Source organism: Alosa sapidissima, chromosome 24 (assembly GCF_018492685.1).
Source record: "Alosa sapidissima isolate fAloSap1 chromosome 24, fAloSap1.pri, whole genome shotgun sequence".
In the NCBI taxonomy this organism is placed as follows: Eukaryota; Metazoa; Chordata; class Actinopteri; order Clupeiformes; family Clupeidae; genus Alosa; species Alosa sapidissima.
This window is the reverse complement of record NC_055980.1, coordinates 8,100,729-8,120,523: the sequence shown is the minus strand read 5'-3', so window position 1 is coordinate 8,120,523 and position 19,795 is coordinate 8,100,729. Positions and strand designations below refer to the sequence as shown.

Here is a 19,795-nt window from a genome sequence, read left to right as displayed (position 1 = left end):
AGGCATTTCCGGAGGCACAGAAAACAACACAAGCTAATGGTAACTTGGGGACAAAAGACAAGTTTTACCTAAGACCACTTTTTGTAGAACATTGCGCTAAAGTCTAATTCATTTTCATTTCAAAGTATCTGCATTGGTTCTGAACATTTCATCCATAAATCCTCAAGGGACAGATTGAAAGGTCCAGAGTTCATAGGCCTACACTAAGGCAATGATCGGATGGTGTTCAGTAAAGTAATGACTGTTTGTACATTTAGGGCTGAGTGTGAATAAGTGGCGAATAAGTGAGGCATATTGATAGGTTGTGTTTGAAAAACTATAAGTTACTTCCTGTTAGATTTCTGTGTTAGGTAGAGAATTGTGTGTGATGTTTTGCAAAATGTGTGTTAGGAAATTGAAAACCGAGTCAAACACTATACAATTAGTGTATGGTTTTGCAGATTTGGTTTGAGGTTGGTGTTTTTGTGTGACAAGCTAAAATTTTGTGTAAGCAGTTGAAAAAAACTGTAAAGTTGATACCACTGTGAACCTGGGAACTTTCATGACTTCTGTCATACTATCTGGAAATGAAAATGATGCCTGATAAACGATACCTGCAGGGAAAGTTGTGGGAAACTCATTTCTTATTATTGTTTCTGTTACACAAAGAGTTTGATTTCACTTGCCTATTTACATAGGCCTACGATTCAGGGAAGTCGGTCTGTTTGCCTGGCCGCCTCAAGAATGTTGGTATCTGAGCTTGAGGCGCTTATCCTGTAAGGCCTGAATGCTACCATCTACACAGGGAAAGTATTGCATAGCACATACTACACAGTACATACACAACATGGTTGGAATTGTACAAAACTAAATCTATATTTTGATTCCTGTAGAAATAGACCAGGAGAAATGTGCTATACTCTTTGGCAAACATGCTGCCCAGACATTGTTTTACATCGTTAAAAATTTAAAAGAGCATGTCCTGTCAAATGCATATTATACCATTGGCTGTCCATCATAAAACGTTGGAACAACCCGTGGATGGCATCTCACATGATAAAGAAAGGGAGGCATTCACACATACAGAGAGGGATGCCTGTGTCGCGCACATCCTCATCGTCTTCCTGAAACGTGATGCAGAGACATGTGCACCAGCCTCTCTGGGAGAGGAGCAGGCCAAGGCTGGGGGCAGAAACGTGAGGCGCACACCAGATACCCACACGTGTTGACATGTGGCATTCCTCCATCTCCCCACCTTATCGGGATCCTCCAGGATTCCAGTAAGGTGCCTCCACAAAGGTGGTGAGTTATGTGGGTTTTTTTCTCAAACCAAAGAAAATCCAAACCAGGCAACTGTATTAACATCATGCATGTGTCATCATGCATCATACACAGACAATCTGCATATAGTCAGTTATTTATTTATTCAGTTAGTTATCACACGCAATGGACCAGTTTGTTACATATTTATGGAAGTAGTGTTTGCTGATGCAAAAGCCCATTTACTAAATTTGATCTTGTTTAGAATACTGTAAGAGAGACCTTTGAATCATTTTGTTGCTGTTATTTTAGGTCTCTTAAAAAACCTTAAATTCATGATTCATATAACCTTTAGGCTTATTATATTATAAACCTTAAATTCATGATTCATATAACCTTTAGGCTTATTATATTATAAACCTTAAATTCATGATTCATATAACCTTTAGGCTTATTATATTATAAACCTTAAATTCATGATTCATATAACCTTTAGGCTTATTATATTATATTATATTTTTAATTTTTAATTTTCATTTTCACTTTCTCTTTCATCTCCAAAAAGTTCTGTCATGTATTTGACCATATGGCACCATCTCTGCATTGGGTGCTTTGTACTGGTCTCAGAAGATAGAAGCTTTTGAAAAGGTATTTGAAGGAATCACGTGCAATGCAGTAGGATGCTTAAACAATGGTGTATTTCCGTGTAAATGTACACATTTTCCTCTTCACTCATTGCATGCCATTATCTGTGCATGCATTTTTGGCAATGACACAAGTGTCATTCCATGTCAAATCAGATAAGGTTGTTGCAACAACATCTCAGGTTTATTTGAGGTTGTCTATATCAAAAATGGGTCCCAAAACCAAGGCCTGTAAAATATTTCTGTTCAAATCCTATGTCTTCACATTATTTTCAGCCCTTGAAATTACTTTAGTCTTACATCCTGAAAATTAGATTATCTGGGAAGCAATGTTTGGACATTAATATAATGAAAAGTATTATTCATAGGCAGCCCACATTTTGTAGGGTGAAAGACAAACATGTTCTCAGTATGACTGAACCATTGCAGGTTGGTATGGTATGCTCATTGATTCTCTATAGATTTGTGCAAGACTGACATTATAAACTTCTATTCGTACACATTTGGTATCAATCCTTTTTTTTCTTTACATGCTATACTTTATTAATGTTGTGCCAATATGTGAGCTCTCCATATATAATGGGATGGAAGATTTTAAGGATTAAACAAGGGAAGGTTTTTCGGTCATTTTCATAGGATTAAAATTGGCATGCAGTACAAACTTTTAATGGTCCAATCATACTGAGAACATGTCTGTCTTCCACGGCCACCCTAGCCACCCCACCCCTTGGTGGCGCCCCTGTCTGCATGTAATGTTTGCCAAACAGAGAAATAAGAGTTTGTTGTTCTAACATGTTTAGCAAGGCAGCACGTTAAATTTTAAGCTCACAATAGCTCATGATTTCCCCCTCATTCATTACTCTTTCTGGTAACTGGTTTCCTGACAGTCTGGATTCTTAGTTCCCAACAAAAGTGCCTTCCTGAGACATTGCTCAAAAAAGTATGGATACTGTGGGAATTTCTCCAGTTAAGAAAGCATGTTTGACTTTTGATATCCTCAACGTGTACTGGAATGGTCATAAAATACTCCCCTCTGACAAAGAGGTCTACACAAGATTACCAATGAGGAAAAGGAACAAATAATCAGGATCCCTTTCCTGGTCGTGTTACAGAAAGATCTTGATACTTGTCCAAATTGACCTTGTGCACTTCACTTCCTAGAGATATTCAAACAAACATGGAACTAAGTAGGGGGTTGGGGTATAGACAACGCTTTTTTTTCCTAACTGACACAGAAGTTCAAGTGTGTAAATATTGACTCGGTGCTCTTAAAGGTCACGGAGGCGAGTGGGGAGTGTTAAATGGAGGAAGTGTTAAAGTGGGAAATTTTAAAACTAACTGTTAAAAGAAACAGGGAATTGTTTAAGGAATTGTTCAAAATGCGGACCAACAGTGTTGAAAACATGTATTATGTTTAATAAATGCTTGTGCCTCAGGGCACATCTCTCAGTCTCCAGCATACACAATTAAAAAATTATTCAAACGCAATGATTTTTTTTTACTGAAAAAGTAAAAATAGTAAACATTGATCACTCTTCCATGTAAATTATGCCATTTCTATGTTTCTGCCTGATATGGGCTGTAGGCATATAGTTGTCAGTGCAATCATGTGTAAATGCAGGTCTTGTCAATTATGGCACCATGTTTGCACAATACAAACCTGTTGCTCATAGTCACCACCATAGTTACACACTGGAAAGGATAGATGACTATTAAGGTACTGTGGTATTGTAAACACAGAAGTAAGTAAAGATATTAGATTAATAGTTTTGTATGTCTACACATTTTGTGATTGTTAATGACATGGAGTGGAGTTCTGTAATTGGTTGTGAAAGAGTTAAGAATCAGAATCATTCCTGTGCATGTACATGTGTTCTCATGTTCATCCGTGATTTTTTTATGCCCATGTGTATAATTTGTTTCTTCAGTCAGTATACAGTGCAGGGCTTTGAACCAGAATATTTTCCCAATTGGTTTGTTCCAAACAGAAACAGCATTTTAATGTTTCTGGTTTTCGTTTCAATAATTCTATAATTGACAAATCCTGCAAATCCATAGCAAAAGAGCTATGTATTGTGAGCTTAAAATTGAACATGCTGCCTTGCTAAACATGGTAGAACAGTAGCCTCTTATTTCTCTATTTGGCAAACATCCCGCCTCTACTATGACTCACCTATTGTCTTTATCAAAACTGGAACTGGTGGTGTGGCTCATTGCCAGTGACGTAGTGAGCCAACATGTGGCCCCGTAATACAACACGTAATAATGCAATGTCCACAAGTAAGCCTACCATATTATAGCACACATATAAGAGATGAGATGATTGACAAAATCAGGAGTAAACACACCACAGTAAAAAAAAAACACTGGTGACAGCGCTACGAAGGGGTGGCCAGGGGTCGGCCACCACAACATAAACTCTGGCCACCCCTGTGGCCACCCCTGACTATGTGGCCGACAGACGCAAAATGTGTCCAAATTCACACCCATTATTCTCTGTTGAGTTGCTCACGGAGTACTTATCACACATAAATCACACAGATATCACGTGGAAGAGCGGAACCTGGGCTTTCCGATGATATAGCAGCTAGGTGCTGTGCTAAACGGTTCGCGAGAAAGTTAACATATTAACAGATATACTGGTACTATATGTGAAATGTAATCATATTTCCAGTCTGCACACAGCACTTCCATCTCCACACCCATTACTCTTGGTGGTATATCTCACGAACACTTTAGTCAACACATAGCAAACCATATATCAAAATAAACAGCAGACCTTACCGGACATGAGGATATACAGTAATGCATTCCTCTGTACAGTAAGCAAATCTTGTGTAATCTGGTTTTGAAGTTGCAGCAAATTTCTACATGTTATCCAAATTTGGGCTGGAATTCTAATGTAACAGCAGCCAAAAATGAACTTGCTTTCCCAATCAAAGAATCAAAAGTTGGTCATGGCATGCAGATCAACTGTGCTTTTGAATAGATATTTCAACCAGCATGCTTCAGGTGACATGAATGCAGACACAAAGTATTTTCCTTTGCAACACCAAAGAACTTTCCCTCTGTCGCACGCACACTATTTGTTTATCCAGCACCGGCTTTGCAAATAACAATGTCCACAGACAAGGTAGAATATGTTGCACGATTTATTAAAGTACGATGTATTGCGACATCAGATGCAAGTCAAATTTGTAGTTTCTTATGTCTCATTCCATCGAACTACAGATCCGCTACCCGATCTGGCAAACTTACATAGTGCGGTTATAGCCGATAGAGGGCCGCAAAGCGAATGCAGAAGTGACGTTCACCCTGTTACAAGTTGATGAATAACTGAAACGATTTTGGACACATTATTTTAAGGTACAAAAAACTCTTTGGTGTTGCTTTAATATAGAGGCTGACATAGAATATATGCAAGCATGATCACATCATACTTTCCCAGATATGGGTAGCCTAGACTTGTCTTGAAAATGATATAGCTTGGCATTATGATCTCTTTATTCTCTCTTTATTATTTATTTGTGTTTTTCAGGTAATATCCATAAAAGTGCAATTGTGCTGTTTTGATTGAGTAACACTTACTCAATTACAGTTCCGAAAACAAAATAAAAAAAAAGATTTTTGAAAATGCATGCATTAAAATGGAGGATATAGCGTTTTGGAGCCCAAGTCTTCTTATATGGCCCTTACAGCAAGATAACAGTGTAATAGCTGAGGCCTCAAAGGACTAATATACTGTATGTGATACTACAGTGTGTAGCCTACTGTTAATTTAAATACTTAAATGTAAAATGGTAAAATGTTCTGGTGGCGCCACTGCGTGCTGACTAGTTATGATAAAAAGTTCTGGACCATTAACAAAAATGATAAAAAGTTCTGGACCATAATACCAAAGAATTCAAAAGATGTTTTGAGAGCCATGTCAGCCACGTTTCAGATGACATCAGTATCTGGGATGTCATCCAACTCTGGTTTATGTTTCAAAGGTATGCTTGTCATTAATAATCGAAACTGTGAGCCTCTGAAAATAAGACATGCTAGGATTCCTCCCTCAATACAAACAATGCTTAATCCAATTTACCAGAAAAGTTCCTTGTTTCCTTGTTTCTAAAGAAACTCAACACCTCAAAGCCCACAGCTCACATTATCTTGGAAGAGATGACATCTTGAGATGTCATTACTCACTTGGCTTATAGATAATAGACCATAAACACACTAAATGCTTACAGTATATGGTCTACATACAGAGATTAATATACAACCCACAGAATATGCAATCTAGTCTGTGTGCATTCAACACCTATGAAACACACCTCTTAGAAAAGTGCTTATGTATGTCTTATCAAAATGCTCTCAAATGCAAGGCAATGAGGAACTCACAGGTTGTAACAGAGTAGAATGCAATTGCGATACTTTAGATAGTCCTGATGTAAACATACGTGAAAAACAAAGGACATAGCAGGAAATGATTAACACATTATGAAGTAGCTTAGCCAATAAGGGGACATACATGTAATTATTGCAAACAATTAAACAACAAAGTGCAATGCAGAATTATGATGTTCATTCTGAATGTGCAAATGTGTGAGAATGACACCTTTGATTAGAGTATCCTCCCCACTTCCACATTCCCATTGTGTATTTATCATTGCATTTGGGTCTTTTCCCTATAGTTATTTTCTATTATATTAATGGCAGTAAAATATCACCTCTGAAAAGGTTTTACTGAAATTAGCAGATAAATCAACGAATATTTAAAGAAATTAAACTTGACACAAAGTATTGGTTAGTATGCCTTCGCCAGCCATTATCTCAAATGCATTTTTTTTTGCGATCAAATTTTTATTTTACCTCAAATGCATTTGACCGTAACCGCAGACCACATGACATTGAGTACTTGTCATGCAATGTTTATGAGCTCATTTGAGAACATCGGCTAAATCCCTGCATGTGTAGGAGATATGGCAAAGTGTGTCTGAGCAAAATGTCCTGCATGACCACATGTAGCCTCGACCTTTGACCCTTTGGCCATGACAACTTAAATAGTTCATCAAACCCTTAGTGGGTTCATATGCCAGGTCTGATGAGATATTATACAAACAATCCATAACTGTAGGACACACAAAAGCTCTGGTGACCTGAAAGCAGTATTTCTGCTGCTCATAGCGCCCATGATTGTCATTCATTTGTGAAAACAAGAGGCTTTGGTAATAGGTATGAAGTCATTATTTTATTTAACTATTATTGTTATTATTATTTATTGAACTAGTTTGTTTTATTGTGGAGTTAGTTTAGGCAAAAATGGGCTTGCAGAGAAAAATGCTTTTCTTGATAAACACTTACTGTAACAGCACCACACACGGTCATCATGTTATCACAGTCATCATGTTGTCCCCCCCTGCCCCCTTCAGAGATAGACAAGGCATGTTAAGTAACTGGTCATACAAAACATAGAGGTCATATTTTTCTTTTCCCAAGTAACTAATCTGACAGGCAGGTTGAGGAATTGGCATGGCCTGAATTGCGTTGCTGATGATGTATAGACTCTCTTGTTGATTTCCTTTCAGTGTGAGGCTTGATGCCAGACCAAACACACTCATCAATGTCAATGTCAATTCCATCTGTGGAATTGGTGACACCTGGGCCCGGTGTCTCCACGCCCTTTAAAAACGGCTTCCACCCTGTTACCCGTTGGAACTTCTTTTCTTTTGCCCAATTGCTTTCTTGCATGCAACACGCTTTCATCCATTGTCCACGCAGCCACACTCACGTTACACTACTGACTCTGCTGACTTCCACACTCTACGTTTTAGTCTGTTTACTTGCGTTACCGTTATAATAAATTAATTATTATTTTGGCTTCAAACGCTGCTTCCTTCATTTTTGCCATGGCCTTTGAGCCGGGTCATGACAGTTCCCTGAGGCTGAGGCTTCTCGTAATAAACACTTAACATAAAGTACACAATAAACACACACAGTCATCATTTTACACATTGCCATAGGTCATGAGATGACTCCCACAAAGTCACTGAAATTGTGAAGAGTCAGCATCTGTCTTCATTTCTCACAAAAGTGACAAATTTGTAATTAGGGAAGGGAATAACACAGATTGCCAGAAGACCAAACACACTCATCAAGGCTACTGTATGTCAACTGCAGTAAGCGAATCTTGTGTAATCTGGTTTTGAAGTTGCAACATATTTTAAAATAAACAGCAGACCTTACCGGATACGAGAATATGAAGCATTCCTCTGCATGCTTACTAGGACTAGATGTTAAAATTCCTTGAATAAATCGACACAAACGCTGTTGTTGGAGATGTCCTCTTGGGTGGGGTTGGATTGGGGAATGACCGCCTGGTGCCTCCAATACGACACAGCATTTTTCAGGTAATATCAATAAAAGTGCAATTGTGTTGGGTAAATAACAGTTACCCAATTACAGTTCCAAAAACAAAACAAAAAATAAAAAATTTAATTGACGATATAGCATTTTGGTCTTCTTATATGGCCCTTACAATGACCAAGGTAAGAGCGTAATAGTAAAATAACACTGAAAAAAGCCGAGGCTCCAAAGGACTAATATAGGCCTATGTCAGTGTTTGTCAAACTTTTTCAGACCAAGGACCACTTAACCAATAAAAAAAAAAATGACGGACCACCTAGCAAAAAAAACCAGTAGATCCTTCAACAGCATATTACACAATAGGCCTACTCACTGAACCACCTTGGTTATTGTCTTTGCACCTTATTTTGTCAGATTCACATACAAGTTGGTTCAATATTGCAAACGACTCATCTATATTATTATGTATTATATTACCACGTCTGCTCGCGGACCACTTGGGATAGCTTGCTGACCACCAGTGGTCCCACGGACCACACTTTGAGAAACACTGTGATATACTACAGTGGGTAGTTTTTGAAATGGGAAAGCAAACATACATAGGAATTTTCTTGAGGTGCTGGTCACGGGATATGTAATGTGATGAACAAAGGGAGACCGCACACCGTGCTACTCATCATACTGTAGCCAACTATTCATTTAATTAAATTTAAATTACAGGAGAATTCCTGTGTGATTTTGACCTAAAGTGTGTTGAAACATGATACCGAGTGTGAACGTATGTCTCATAGCTCATTTCGGCTTGTCCCCTGCACTCAGAAATCTGGCGCTAGTTAGCCAATGCTACCAACAGTTTTTCGATGGGGGTGCCTCGGGCATCGGCCTAGCCATGCAAATAAACCACTGTTTTACACCATTTACGAGGCTCAAAGTAGCTCCATACTTCATTGGTAGACTTCCGAGGGCCTTGACATTTAAAACGAGACATTGAGAACTTTGAAGCACTGGTAGTTTACTTACAAGACGATTTTTACAAACAGTATCTTCACAGAGTTTAGCGTTTGCAGCCATCTTGAATTTAGTCACGATAAGTCGAGCGACGAGTAAGAATGAACAGGTATGATGGTAATTTTGATACCATAGATTTAATAGAGACCCAGTCAGACCAATAGTATGAAAAATCAGGAACATGAGTTTATTTACAATGATGCGCATCAAGGGAGAGACAGCATGACTTCACCTAAAGATCCATCAGCTGCTCTAACTAGACAAGGAAATAGTTAGGGTTTAAGTATCCTTCCAGGCTGACGGGAGATGGCGTTGGTCATCCCATCTCACGTGGACTACACTGAATCAGACTCTGATTAGTGGCAACCTGGCAATCCGGAGCAGATAGCTACTGACGCAGCCATGCAGAACAGTGAAACACTGCAAAGTCATAATATTCCTGCTTATCTCTAAACACAGTCACACACAGATATACACAGGGACAGTACAGATATCATACAGTCATTACATAGAATCATACTTTTAGTATCAAAGTGACCCACTAATGAGAAATGCAGAACATTAAACCACATATTGGAATATTGGGCATAATGTTCTATTCCACTTTCTCTCAGTCCCCCTTTTTCAGCCTTTATGGTAAGGGATCAGATTCCAAAAATAATTCTGTGGAAATGCATGGATTCCAGTTTAGCAGCAACTGAATCCATGCATTTCCACAGAATTATTTTTGGAATCTGATCCCTTATCATACCTGGCTTGTTGATACGAGACTTATGACTCACCTATTTGTTGTCTTTATCAAAATTATGTGGAATTGGTGGTGTGGCTCATTGTCGGTCGAGATTGGTGCCCAGAGTATGTTTTGCACATGCTTCTTTTTATTGGAATAAAGATTGAAGCTGCATTAACTGAAGAAACAAACTTTTTCCTATAAACACCGTTTTTTTCTCACAATAGGTACTGTACAGCAGCAATAAGTACTACTCACATAGAATTGAATAACAGTTCAAGTAAACTCAAGGGAAGAATCCTTAACCCTTAACCCTATAATTTACACAAACCACACCTACTCAGTCTCCACACACACACACACACACACAAACGCACACATACACACGTATGTGTGTGTGTGTGTGTGTGTTCCTAGCAGGCGAATAGAAACAGTGCTGCTGCTGTCTGACACATACACACAAACACACATACCCACACAGACACATCCATCATTCATGTCAACATGGTTGATACTTTCAGTGGTGGTCTCAACTTTTGTTTGAGAAAGGTCAGGTAGTCTGACCCAACCCTGTGTGTGTGTGTGTGTGCAGGCGCGCCTGCAGGTGTACGTCCGTACGCACTGTGCGTACCATCACTCAACAACGAGAGAAAATTTACCTTGTGTGTGTGTATATTCACACCATATTGGCCTACCATACCTTTCCAACTATGCACAGTATCCCATTAGTTGCATGCCATCAGGCTATTTACAATTTTCTATTAAGTAAAGTTAGTGAACACTTATCAAAATTAACGCGCACACATGTTTGAGCAGGAGAGAATACGCACGCAGGCACGCATAGGCTACTTGTTTTCTTTTACTCGGCTTTCTAAATGGTTATCAGCACACAATGTTGAGCTAATTCACTAACTCAATACTCATCATGGATATCACAAGTTTAAACAACGAAAACAGAAAGGATGGAGGCAGCAAAGCTAGAGTAGCTATTCAAGATGGGCAAGAACAAGGTTGGCTAAGCAATTAGTGTGCTTGTCAGAACGACTGCATTACAGCTGTTTAAAGCCAGACGTTACAGTAGCTATAACACAACTAAAGGTAGCTTTAGCCTGTAGAGGGATATAAAGTTACCCAAATGAATAGGTAATTGTAGACGTTGTTGTTGCATTATTGCATGTGGATGTTGTTATGCTATGTATGCACGAACCTAAAGGAAAAATACTGTCCACGTGTGAACGTTTTTTTTTTTTTTCCGGGGTGGGGTGATGGGTGTGCGTACCATAGCATTAATTCCTGCAGGCCCCCCTGTGTGTGTGTGTGTGTGTGTGTGTGTGTGTGTGTGTGTGTGTGTGTGTGTGTGTGTGTGTGTTCCTAGCAGGCGAATAGAAACAGTGCTGCTGCTGTCTGACACATACACACAAACACACATACCCACACAGACACATCCATCATTCATGTCAACATGGTTGATACTTTCAGTGGTGGTCAACTTTTGTTTAAGAAAGGTTTTGTTTGAGAAAGGTAGTCTGACCCAACCCTGTGTGTGTGTGTGTGTGTGTGTGTTTTCCTAGCAGGCGAATAGAAACAGTTGCTTATTAAAGTCATCAGAGAGAACAGTCTACTTGAAGAACACTACTAAGAACAATAGAACACTTCAAGTGCAGAATAGAACACTTCAAGTATGTGACCAACTGTGGCAGCCTGCAGAAAGGGGCGGAGGGTGAGCATGTGAACTGTCTACCACATGTGCACAGACTCACCTGGCGATGACGTCCTGTGCACGAGACCTCGGACAGGACCCGTGTCCCGGGCGACCTTGACAAGGGGCCTCTGAGCTCAGGCTTGGCAGGGCATCAGAGCGCTGCATCACACCAGCGGCCTCTGAGCCAGCCTCAGGTGCCAAGGTCCTTTCACCGCCTCGGGTCTGACAACACACCTGTAGCCGCCCCCTGAGTTTGGCCGGTGACCCAGGCAACCCACACTTTCCCTCCCCGGTATTCCTGGTAAATTAAGGGAGGATGACAGGCTTGCTGCCACAGTGCTGCTGCTGTCTGATCTTAGATTAACTGGAAAGGCCCAACCAAGACTTTTACCTGCCTAAGACTGGTATTTCGGTTTGCATGTTGCCAACCAGGGTGGGAAAATGCACCACTAAATATTGTTTAGTAGGAATCCCTCTCTGCATTCTCTCCATCCTTTATCAGGTAGACAGGGCCGGATTAACCATTTACCATGGGCACTTGCCCAGGGGCACAGGACCAGTAAGGGGCCCTGGGCACAGTCAAAATATTATGTTCGATCACAGGTTCGATTGCAGGCCTCACTTCCCTAATTATATGCAGAATTGTGCAACCTGTTTGGTCAAAATGTTAAATCACGTCAAAAACAGTGTCTGTAGCTGCCTGCACAAATGTCGCCTGCCGTCAGCTCTATATTGGCATGGTCAGTGAGTGAGGACGAGCTCACTCATGCTGTGAATATGACTCACGTTTTGATCAGAGACGAGTCTAAAGGTGAAGATTGAAGATATCTATTACTGGATCAGCGGGTAAGACGGATGTGGGAGTGCCACTTACAATGACCATATTGTCCATATTTATTTTATGCTGGTGTCTAGACTTTATTCTTGCACTGTTGTTGGACTTACTTATTTGCACCATCACCATGACACTCATTCTCATAGAGCACCTTACCATGCATAAGGAACTACACGCTCAGTCCCCAGTGATGTCTCGAGACCGGTCTCGAGACCGATTTCTGCTTTCTCGGACTCGTTCCTTCAAAGACTCGGTCTTGACTCGGTCTCGGACCACAGTGGGAGGAGAAGGACTCGTAATTTCAGACCGAGTCCTCGAGACCAGAGCATTTTTTTATGTCCATATTAAAAAAAAAAATGAAAATGAAATTTCACGGCGGCCACGTCTTTACCCCTTGCGTTGGCCTTGGTGCCCCCTTCTTTCAATATTCTGCTTTGCGTCCGTTTAATAGCGATTTTTATTTAGCCTATAGCCTGTCAAAATAATCTTAGCATCACAGCGCAAACTAATTCAGTCTTACACAGTGGAGAAAATGACAGCGCATGGCAAGACAGAAAGTGCGTCCAAACTCACCCATTCTCAGTTGAAATACTCGCAATCATTAAGCCTACTCATCACACAGACACATGTATCACATCACATGAAAGAGCTTTTTCTCAGCTTTTAAATGATGTTAGCCGCTAATTGCTGTGGTGAACGGTTCGCGAGAAAAGTAAATAATATAATTAAATTAAATCATAACGTCTACATAAGGTGCTATACCCATCTCCCCTACCCATTCATCTCGGTGGATACTTCACAAACCCTTAGTTCCACACATGACAAACCATATATCAGAATAAACAGCAGACCTTACCAGAAATAAAGCAGTCCCCTGTACAGTAAGCCGTTCCAGAGTATATTCCGGTTAAATAAAAAATGTAATCTGCAGCAAGGTCTACACTCATGTCTCCAACTTTGGTCTTTAGGTTTCAAAATGTGTTTAAATTGTTCTTCATGATTTTATAACAGGCCAAATACAAAATAAATGTTACAAATATTGCCTAGATATAGGTAAATATTCAAATCAGAGGATATACAGCTGAGTAAGAGTTTGTGAAAGGAGTCTTAATGATCAAAAAATGCTAAGCATGCATCTAGGCTATTTGAGTTTCTTAAAGCTGAGCTGTGCTTAAATTGTTCAATACATGATTCCATAACAGGCCAAATATAAATAAATATAAATATTAAATATAGCCTAGACATCTAAATATTAGATGATCAGATGATTTACAGTTCTATGTAATATATCATGTTTCATGTTTTTGTAATGTTTCATACAGTGATGCAGGTCTACTGGTGTGAATAGGCTAAATACAACTTTGATTATTTTTATAGCCCACTACTGTATAGTTAACTTTGGCCTTGGTGCCCTGACATGTGGCCTTTGTGCCCCCCACCAAATATGCCCAACTGAAGGCCAAGTGGCCTTGCCCCTAAAATGGTGAAATTCCAAGCCTGGGCCTAACTGTTGATTATTAATTGGGGTGATATTAAATCATGAATATGAAAACTGACATGTTTTTATGGTCTTGGTCTCGACTCGGTCTCGACTCCTAAAGGACTCTGTCTCGACTCGGACTTGCTTCCTCAAAGACTCAGTCTTGACTCGGACTCCACTGTATTTGAAAACCAACGGACTCGGTCTCGACCCTTCAAAGACTCGGTCTTGTCTCGGACTCGGCATAGGCGGTCTCGTCCCCATCACTATCAGTCCCTGCCCTATCACTGCAAGCGCCTCATGCTTGATCATCCTTAGCACACTATGTGGATATTTGATTTAGTATATTTTTAGTATATTTAGTATTTTAGTATTTTTTTTTTTTTATCTTATACTGTCTCTATCGTGCAGTGGAGTTTTTTTTATATTTATATACTTTTTCTGCTGTAAGTGCATGTTGGTTGTGTATGCTACAGTCTGTATGCTACTGAGACCTTGAATTTCCCCTTGGGGATCAATAAAGTAGGCTATCTATCTATCTTTCTATCTGACTCACTACCCCAAAAAACGTCCAATTAGCTGCCAGAATTCTGAACATTTCTTCGGGGCGAATTTGTGTAGCCTACAATTCCACCCATTAGCCTACCAAATTTCAGCTTGTAGGCTGTATCAAAGTTTAGCCTTAAGACTATTTTTCCACAGTTTTCAAACTTTTTCAAAATGTTTTTTTAAAAAACACATTTTGATCAGTTCCATGTTCACAGTAGCCTAATCAACTCGCGATTTCAGTGAAATGAAATGACATAATCGATGTCAGTTATTGCCTCAATCATATCTTTGAAAATACCACTTGTTTATGTTGGGTGTAGCACGTGGTTATTTATGGCAATGCATTTGACTCGTTGACAGGACATATTCGGTGTTGAAAGTTGGTGGCTCATCAAACCGCACGCCTTGATTTCCTGTCAACGGACAAATTCGCTTTGTTCCTGGTGCACGTGCGCCATCTCTCTTTCCAGACTCCGCCTTTGACATGAGTATTTAAACGGAGCTCAGGGATGGGTGTCAGTATCAAACCCATCGCTCATGTGACAAGACTCACTGGTCTGCTCTATTCGTTATGGATGATCAACGCTTTCCAGCTAATGTGCGCATTATTGGAGTGATGCACAAAGATAAAGTTAAGGTAAGACCATCAAGACAAAGAACATCTCCCTCCAGCTCTCTCTCTCTCTCTCTCTCTCTCTATCACACACAAGCACACACACACACTGTACTTGCATATGCTGTATATTCAACTATTTCATCTATTTTATGCTCATCATCATGCTGAGATACAGCTAATCTTCTATTAACTTTTTGCAGATGTTCATGATCTCTGTGGTCTGGTCTGATAGGAATGAGGTGATCATCTACAGATCATTCCAAGAGTTCAAAAAACTCCATGTAAGTTGGAATAAATCTCCAGAAAGAAAAAAAAAAAATTATAATATTAATAATTTATAAAATACTCCTCTGAACTTGCAAAACTCTTGTCTTCAAACAGAAACAGCTGAAAAAGAAACATCCATCGACAACTCCATTACGCAAATCTGACAGAATTCTCCCCAGATTCAGAGGTGCAGTATACCAGCCAGCCACTATCAAATATATCAGTACAGTATAAATAAAATAGTACAGTAGTTCACTTTGTGTGCTAAATCCTTATTTGCAATGGCACTGAAATATCACGTTGTTTTCAATCATAGGCGTGAAGAAGAACTTCCAGAAGAAGGGACCGAGTAAGAGTGTCCACCGGGTCAAAGCTCTGGAGAAATACTGTACAGAGCTGCTCCAGTGTGACCCCAGTGTCACACAGAGTTCAGAGGTCACCCAGTTCTTTCGGCCAAAAGATCATGACCTAGAGCCAGAATTTGCCAAAAACAGGTGTGTGTGGGTTTTTTTTCTGTTTGAGGTTGGTCAGATATCATAGCGACAGTCTCAAAATCTTCTTCAAAGTCTTCTCTTTGTTCTCTGTGGACTAAATTAGATTAGATTAGATTCAACTTGATTGTCATTGTGCAGAATACAAGTAAAACAGGACAAGTAAGACAAGTGAAGACCATCTGAATAAATTATATTGTTAAATTATTTGATGTTGGTAATATTATACATGGCTAAATTACCACCCTTTCTCTTACAGCGTCATTATAGTTCCATCAGATGACCTAGGAGAAGGGTCAGCAAATCCACAAAGCAAGCGCCTCAGTATGGGCAACGTCACCCAACCTTTCATGACTCAGACCTACCGCACTGTTGCCCCCTACGAGACCAAGGACACCAAGAATAGACCCTTCAAAGTGGATGTAGAGGAAACCCTGGATGTCCTCATCAAAGACCAAAAAGGTACAGTATGTCTGTCAACCCATGCTTGTCTTTTACCATTGCAAATTGCAATTCTTTGGGTCTGTTCCTTCAAACACAGACTTAAAGAAATTCCATTTTTGTGATACTCACATGATTCTTCTAGTTTCTTGTTGGGTCACTTCACTTGTGTGAACAATGGCAGCTTGTCTCAGCCCAGAGTAGAATTCATTTGTTAAGTGCATAGCTAGGATATATGAAACACAGGTTGTATAGGTTCATGTTTCAGGCTCATCATTTTGGAGCTTTGTGTGCTATGTGCTGTGTGTGTGTGTGTGCGCGTGTGTGTGTGTGTGTGTGTGTGTGTGCGTGCGTGTGCGTGTGTGTGTGTGTGTGTGTGTGTGTGTGTCTGACAGCAGACATAAAGATTGAACATCCATGTTTCTGGTCTGGCAGGCTGGTGGCTTGTGGAGAATGAGGCGAAATGTCTTGCATGGTTTCCTGCCCCATTCTTGGAGCCGTGTGATGAGGAAGATGACGAGGATTATTTGGATGCTGCTTCCTTTGAAGGTAAGAAACCATCTCATTTTCATCATGCAAAATGCCAGCCAGCCCAAAATGCACTGAGACAGAGTATATAATCAGTAAAAATCAATGTATAACACAAATCAAAGAATTACAATATTATTAAATGTCAATTTCATGAATTATTCAAATGTAATATATTTATATGACTACAAACTAATTATTTGTCTCATATGTTTTTTTTATTTACTATATGTCATCTACCAACAGATACATTGTACTGTGCAGCAAGAAACTATATCTCTAAAAAAAGAGATGAAGTATCAGTAAACATGGGCTCTGTGGTGGAAGTGTTGCGCAAGTCTGATGATGGCTGGTGGCTTATCAGGTACGTTTTCCAATAACGTCCGGCTGGGAAGTAGGAAAGCGAAGGAAGGCGGGTTGGCAGGAAGAGTTTCCACTTGTTAGCCACGTAGTGTTGTTTGAACACGTAGTGCTGAGGAAATTCCAATGGCTCCTTTCCAGATTTCACAATACCTTTCAAGAGCACGTTGCCAGACATCATCATGTAGTAAAACCTGAACTTATTGCCCGCTGGGCTCCTGACGTATCAATTTCAGAACATTATGTTGGTTTTGTCTGAGAACGAAAACAAAAAGATAGATGTGACTTTTTTTTAATCTAATGCTGGTCAATGATTGACCTCTCTTACAGATGTCAGGTGAGAATGTATTATGTGCTTATCAATTTTATCAGCTTTAATGACTCTCTGATCTTGTTACTTGGCAGATACAATGGCAGGGTTGGTTATGTGCCTTCCATGTATCTCCAACCTTACAACAACCCGTACGTTGGCCTCCAGAAGAAACTCCACAGCTCTACCTTCAACCTGTCCCAGCTGCCGGGCAGCCCGCGTGGACAGCTGGCCCCGACTAGTCACTCCCGCTCCATGGAGAACCTTCTAGAACCAAGCCGAGTGCGTGCCCACAGCATGCCCGATGGTGCGGCATCCGCCCCTGCCTCCGCAGACCACCAGGAGCCGGACAGCCGCAAGAGCAGCATGAGCACAGCCAGCGACGACACCGACTTCAGCTTCAGCTCCTCAGGGAGCCTGTCGGGGACGGAGGCGGAGGAGGCATCGGGGGTGTCCAGCGGTGAGACGAGCCCCAGCGGAAGTCCCAGCCCCAGCGGCAGCCCCACCACCGCCGGTGTCCCGCCCAGAGTGCCCCCCCGGCCCCAGACCCAGGAGATCTTCGCCCGCTGCACCACTTACACCCGCAAGGCAGCCATGGCCTCCAGGGCCCGGCTCTTCCCACAGCAGCACGAGATCCAGGCGCGCTAGCGAGCAGAAACTGAAATGTGCCACATCTGAGCAAAAGCAAGAAGAGACTTCTGCGAAGTAGATCAACAGAACATTAACATAACATAACATAACATAAACCAGACCATTTATATAGAAATGTTCATTGTATATTTCAATTTTAGACATTTACATGGAATTTCTCCCATCCAGCATGTTGTCAGATGCTAGGGAGTATTTCATTGGCCTACTTAATTGTATGGGCTCCATGCTACTTTTATGGATTTGCTAGAATGGGATTATGACTAACCCAGCAGGTTATATAAGGTTATATAATGCATGTTATGGGTGTATTTTCTCAAGGGCCAAATGATGCATGCGTTGTGTATTATGAGTTGATTTGTCTAGTCACTTGGTGGAGACACATTCTCTGCCCTACGTATTTAAAGATTGGGTGTTACACACCTGTAAAGCTGCCATGACGTCCAGAAATCTTCTCGCTGATAGAGTGGACAGCCCAGGTTCACATACTGGAGAGAGGTCATAGATGAGAGGGGAATTTTATGTCTAGCTGAGACTTAGAACAGGATTCAGTGGAGTTGATAGGACAGGACATTAACAGAGGATTGACAAGGAAAAACAAAATGCCGCAAGGGCTGAATAATGTATTATCTACATGCATATGTATGTACCATATTTTAACTGTATTCAAACTGTATTAAATACAGTATCATGTATGCTGCCTATGATCAGGGTGTATTGAATTGATGGATACTGAATTGTTTCGGCTCCATAGTTACTATCATTTTAGTCTATCTTTTTTCTTATCGTTTCCAATGGGTGTCATTCTTATCCGATGTCTATGGACAGTCCTGTCTCTCCAAGTTCTCCAAAGCACCATATTTTGTCAGGATTTCGACTAATCTAGTTGTTTGTAGTTCTTGTTGTTCTTTTCCTTGTCTGTTTGTTTTTCTGTTTACATATTGGTTGTCTGAGAAATGTTTGCTCAGCTTTTTATGTCAGAATGTCAGGGATGACCTCATTTGAAAGGTATGTATGGCTTGAAGCCTCTTGTATTCCACACTGGAACTTTTTTTTTCACTTTGCCTTGTGACATGATATTTCTTTTATGACTTCAAACTAAAATAAATGAATCTACTTGTGAGTAAAAACATAACGCTCTCTGCCAATGAAGTATTTTATAATACAATATCACACTGTAGTGCTTGAATTCAGGCCCTCAAGTCCACACTTTCTAAGTGTGCTCAATTCCACCCAAACCTAAGTGAAGCAATGTTACAATCTCTAAATGTACCAATTCAACTAAATCAAGTCAGCACATTTAACGCAACAGAGTTGACCCAAAGTGCTTTATAAATGATTAAATATGAATAATAACAAAATAACAAATGATAATATGATACAAATTGAAAAAAGAATAAATAAAATAATAATAAAGGACTGGCCATTGTGAAATATATATATATATTACTAATGCTCTCGTTTTACTAAATTGTGAACTCTATTGGATTTGGAGGTGGATTTTATTATATTGTGTGCTCATTTTACAAAAATTTAAATGAGAGCACAATTTTGTAAAATAGTGATTATAGTAGTGATCTTAGTGTTAATAATGAA

At 40.1% G+C, this 19,795-nt stretch overlaps 1 protein-coding gene across 1 annotated transcript; it reads left to right on the top strand.

Moving 5' to 3' along the window:
• The first annotated feature begins 15,053 nt into the window (after nt 1–15,053).
• On the top strand, nt 15,054–19,331 carry noxo1b (NADPH oxidase organizer 1b). Its single transcript, XM_042083784.1, has 8 exons — nt 15,054–15,175; nt 15,355–15,435; nt 15,536–15,608; nt 15,738–15,915; nt 16,172–16,374; nt 16,789–16,902; nt 17,128–17,245; nt 17,647–19,331. Exons 1-8 carry the CDS (start codon nt 15,110–15,112, stop codon nt 18,197–18,199), a joined length of 1,386 nt encoding a protein of 461 aa, XP_041939718.1. The 5' UTR covers nt 15,054–15,109; the 3' UTR covers nt 18,200–19,331.
• Nucleotides 19,332–19,795: the final 464 nt, after the last annotated feature.

Bases quoted from the DNA above. Each gene is read 5' to 3' on its own strand.
- noxo1b (XM_042083784.1), top strand. From the start codon at position 15,110: ATGGATGATCAACGCTTTCCAGCTAATGTGCGCATTATTGGAGTGATG. The intron at 15,436-15,535 runs GTAAGTTGGAAT...GTCTTCAAACAG, and splicing joins AAGAGTTCAAAAAACTCCAT to AAACAGCTGAAAAAGAAACA. The intron at 15,916-16,171 runs GTGTGTGTGGGT...TTTCTCTTACAG, and splicing joins CCAGAATTTGCCAAAAACAG to CGTCATTATAGTTCCATCAG.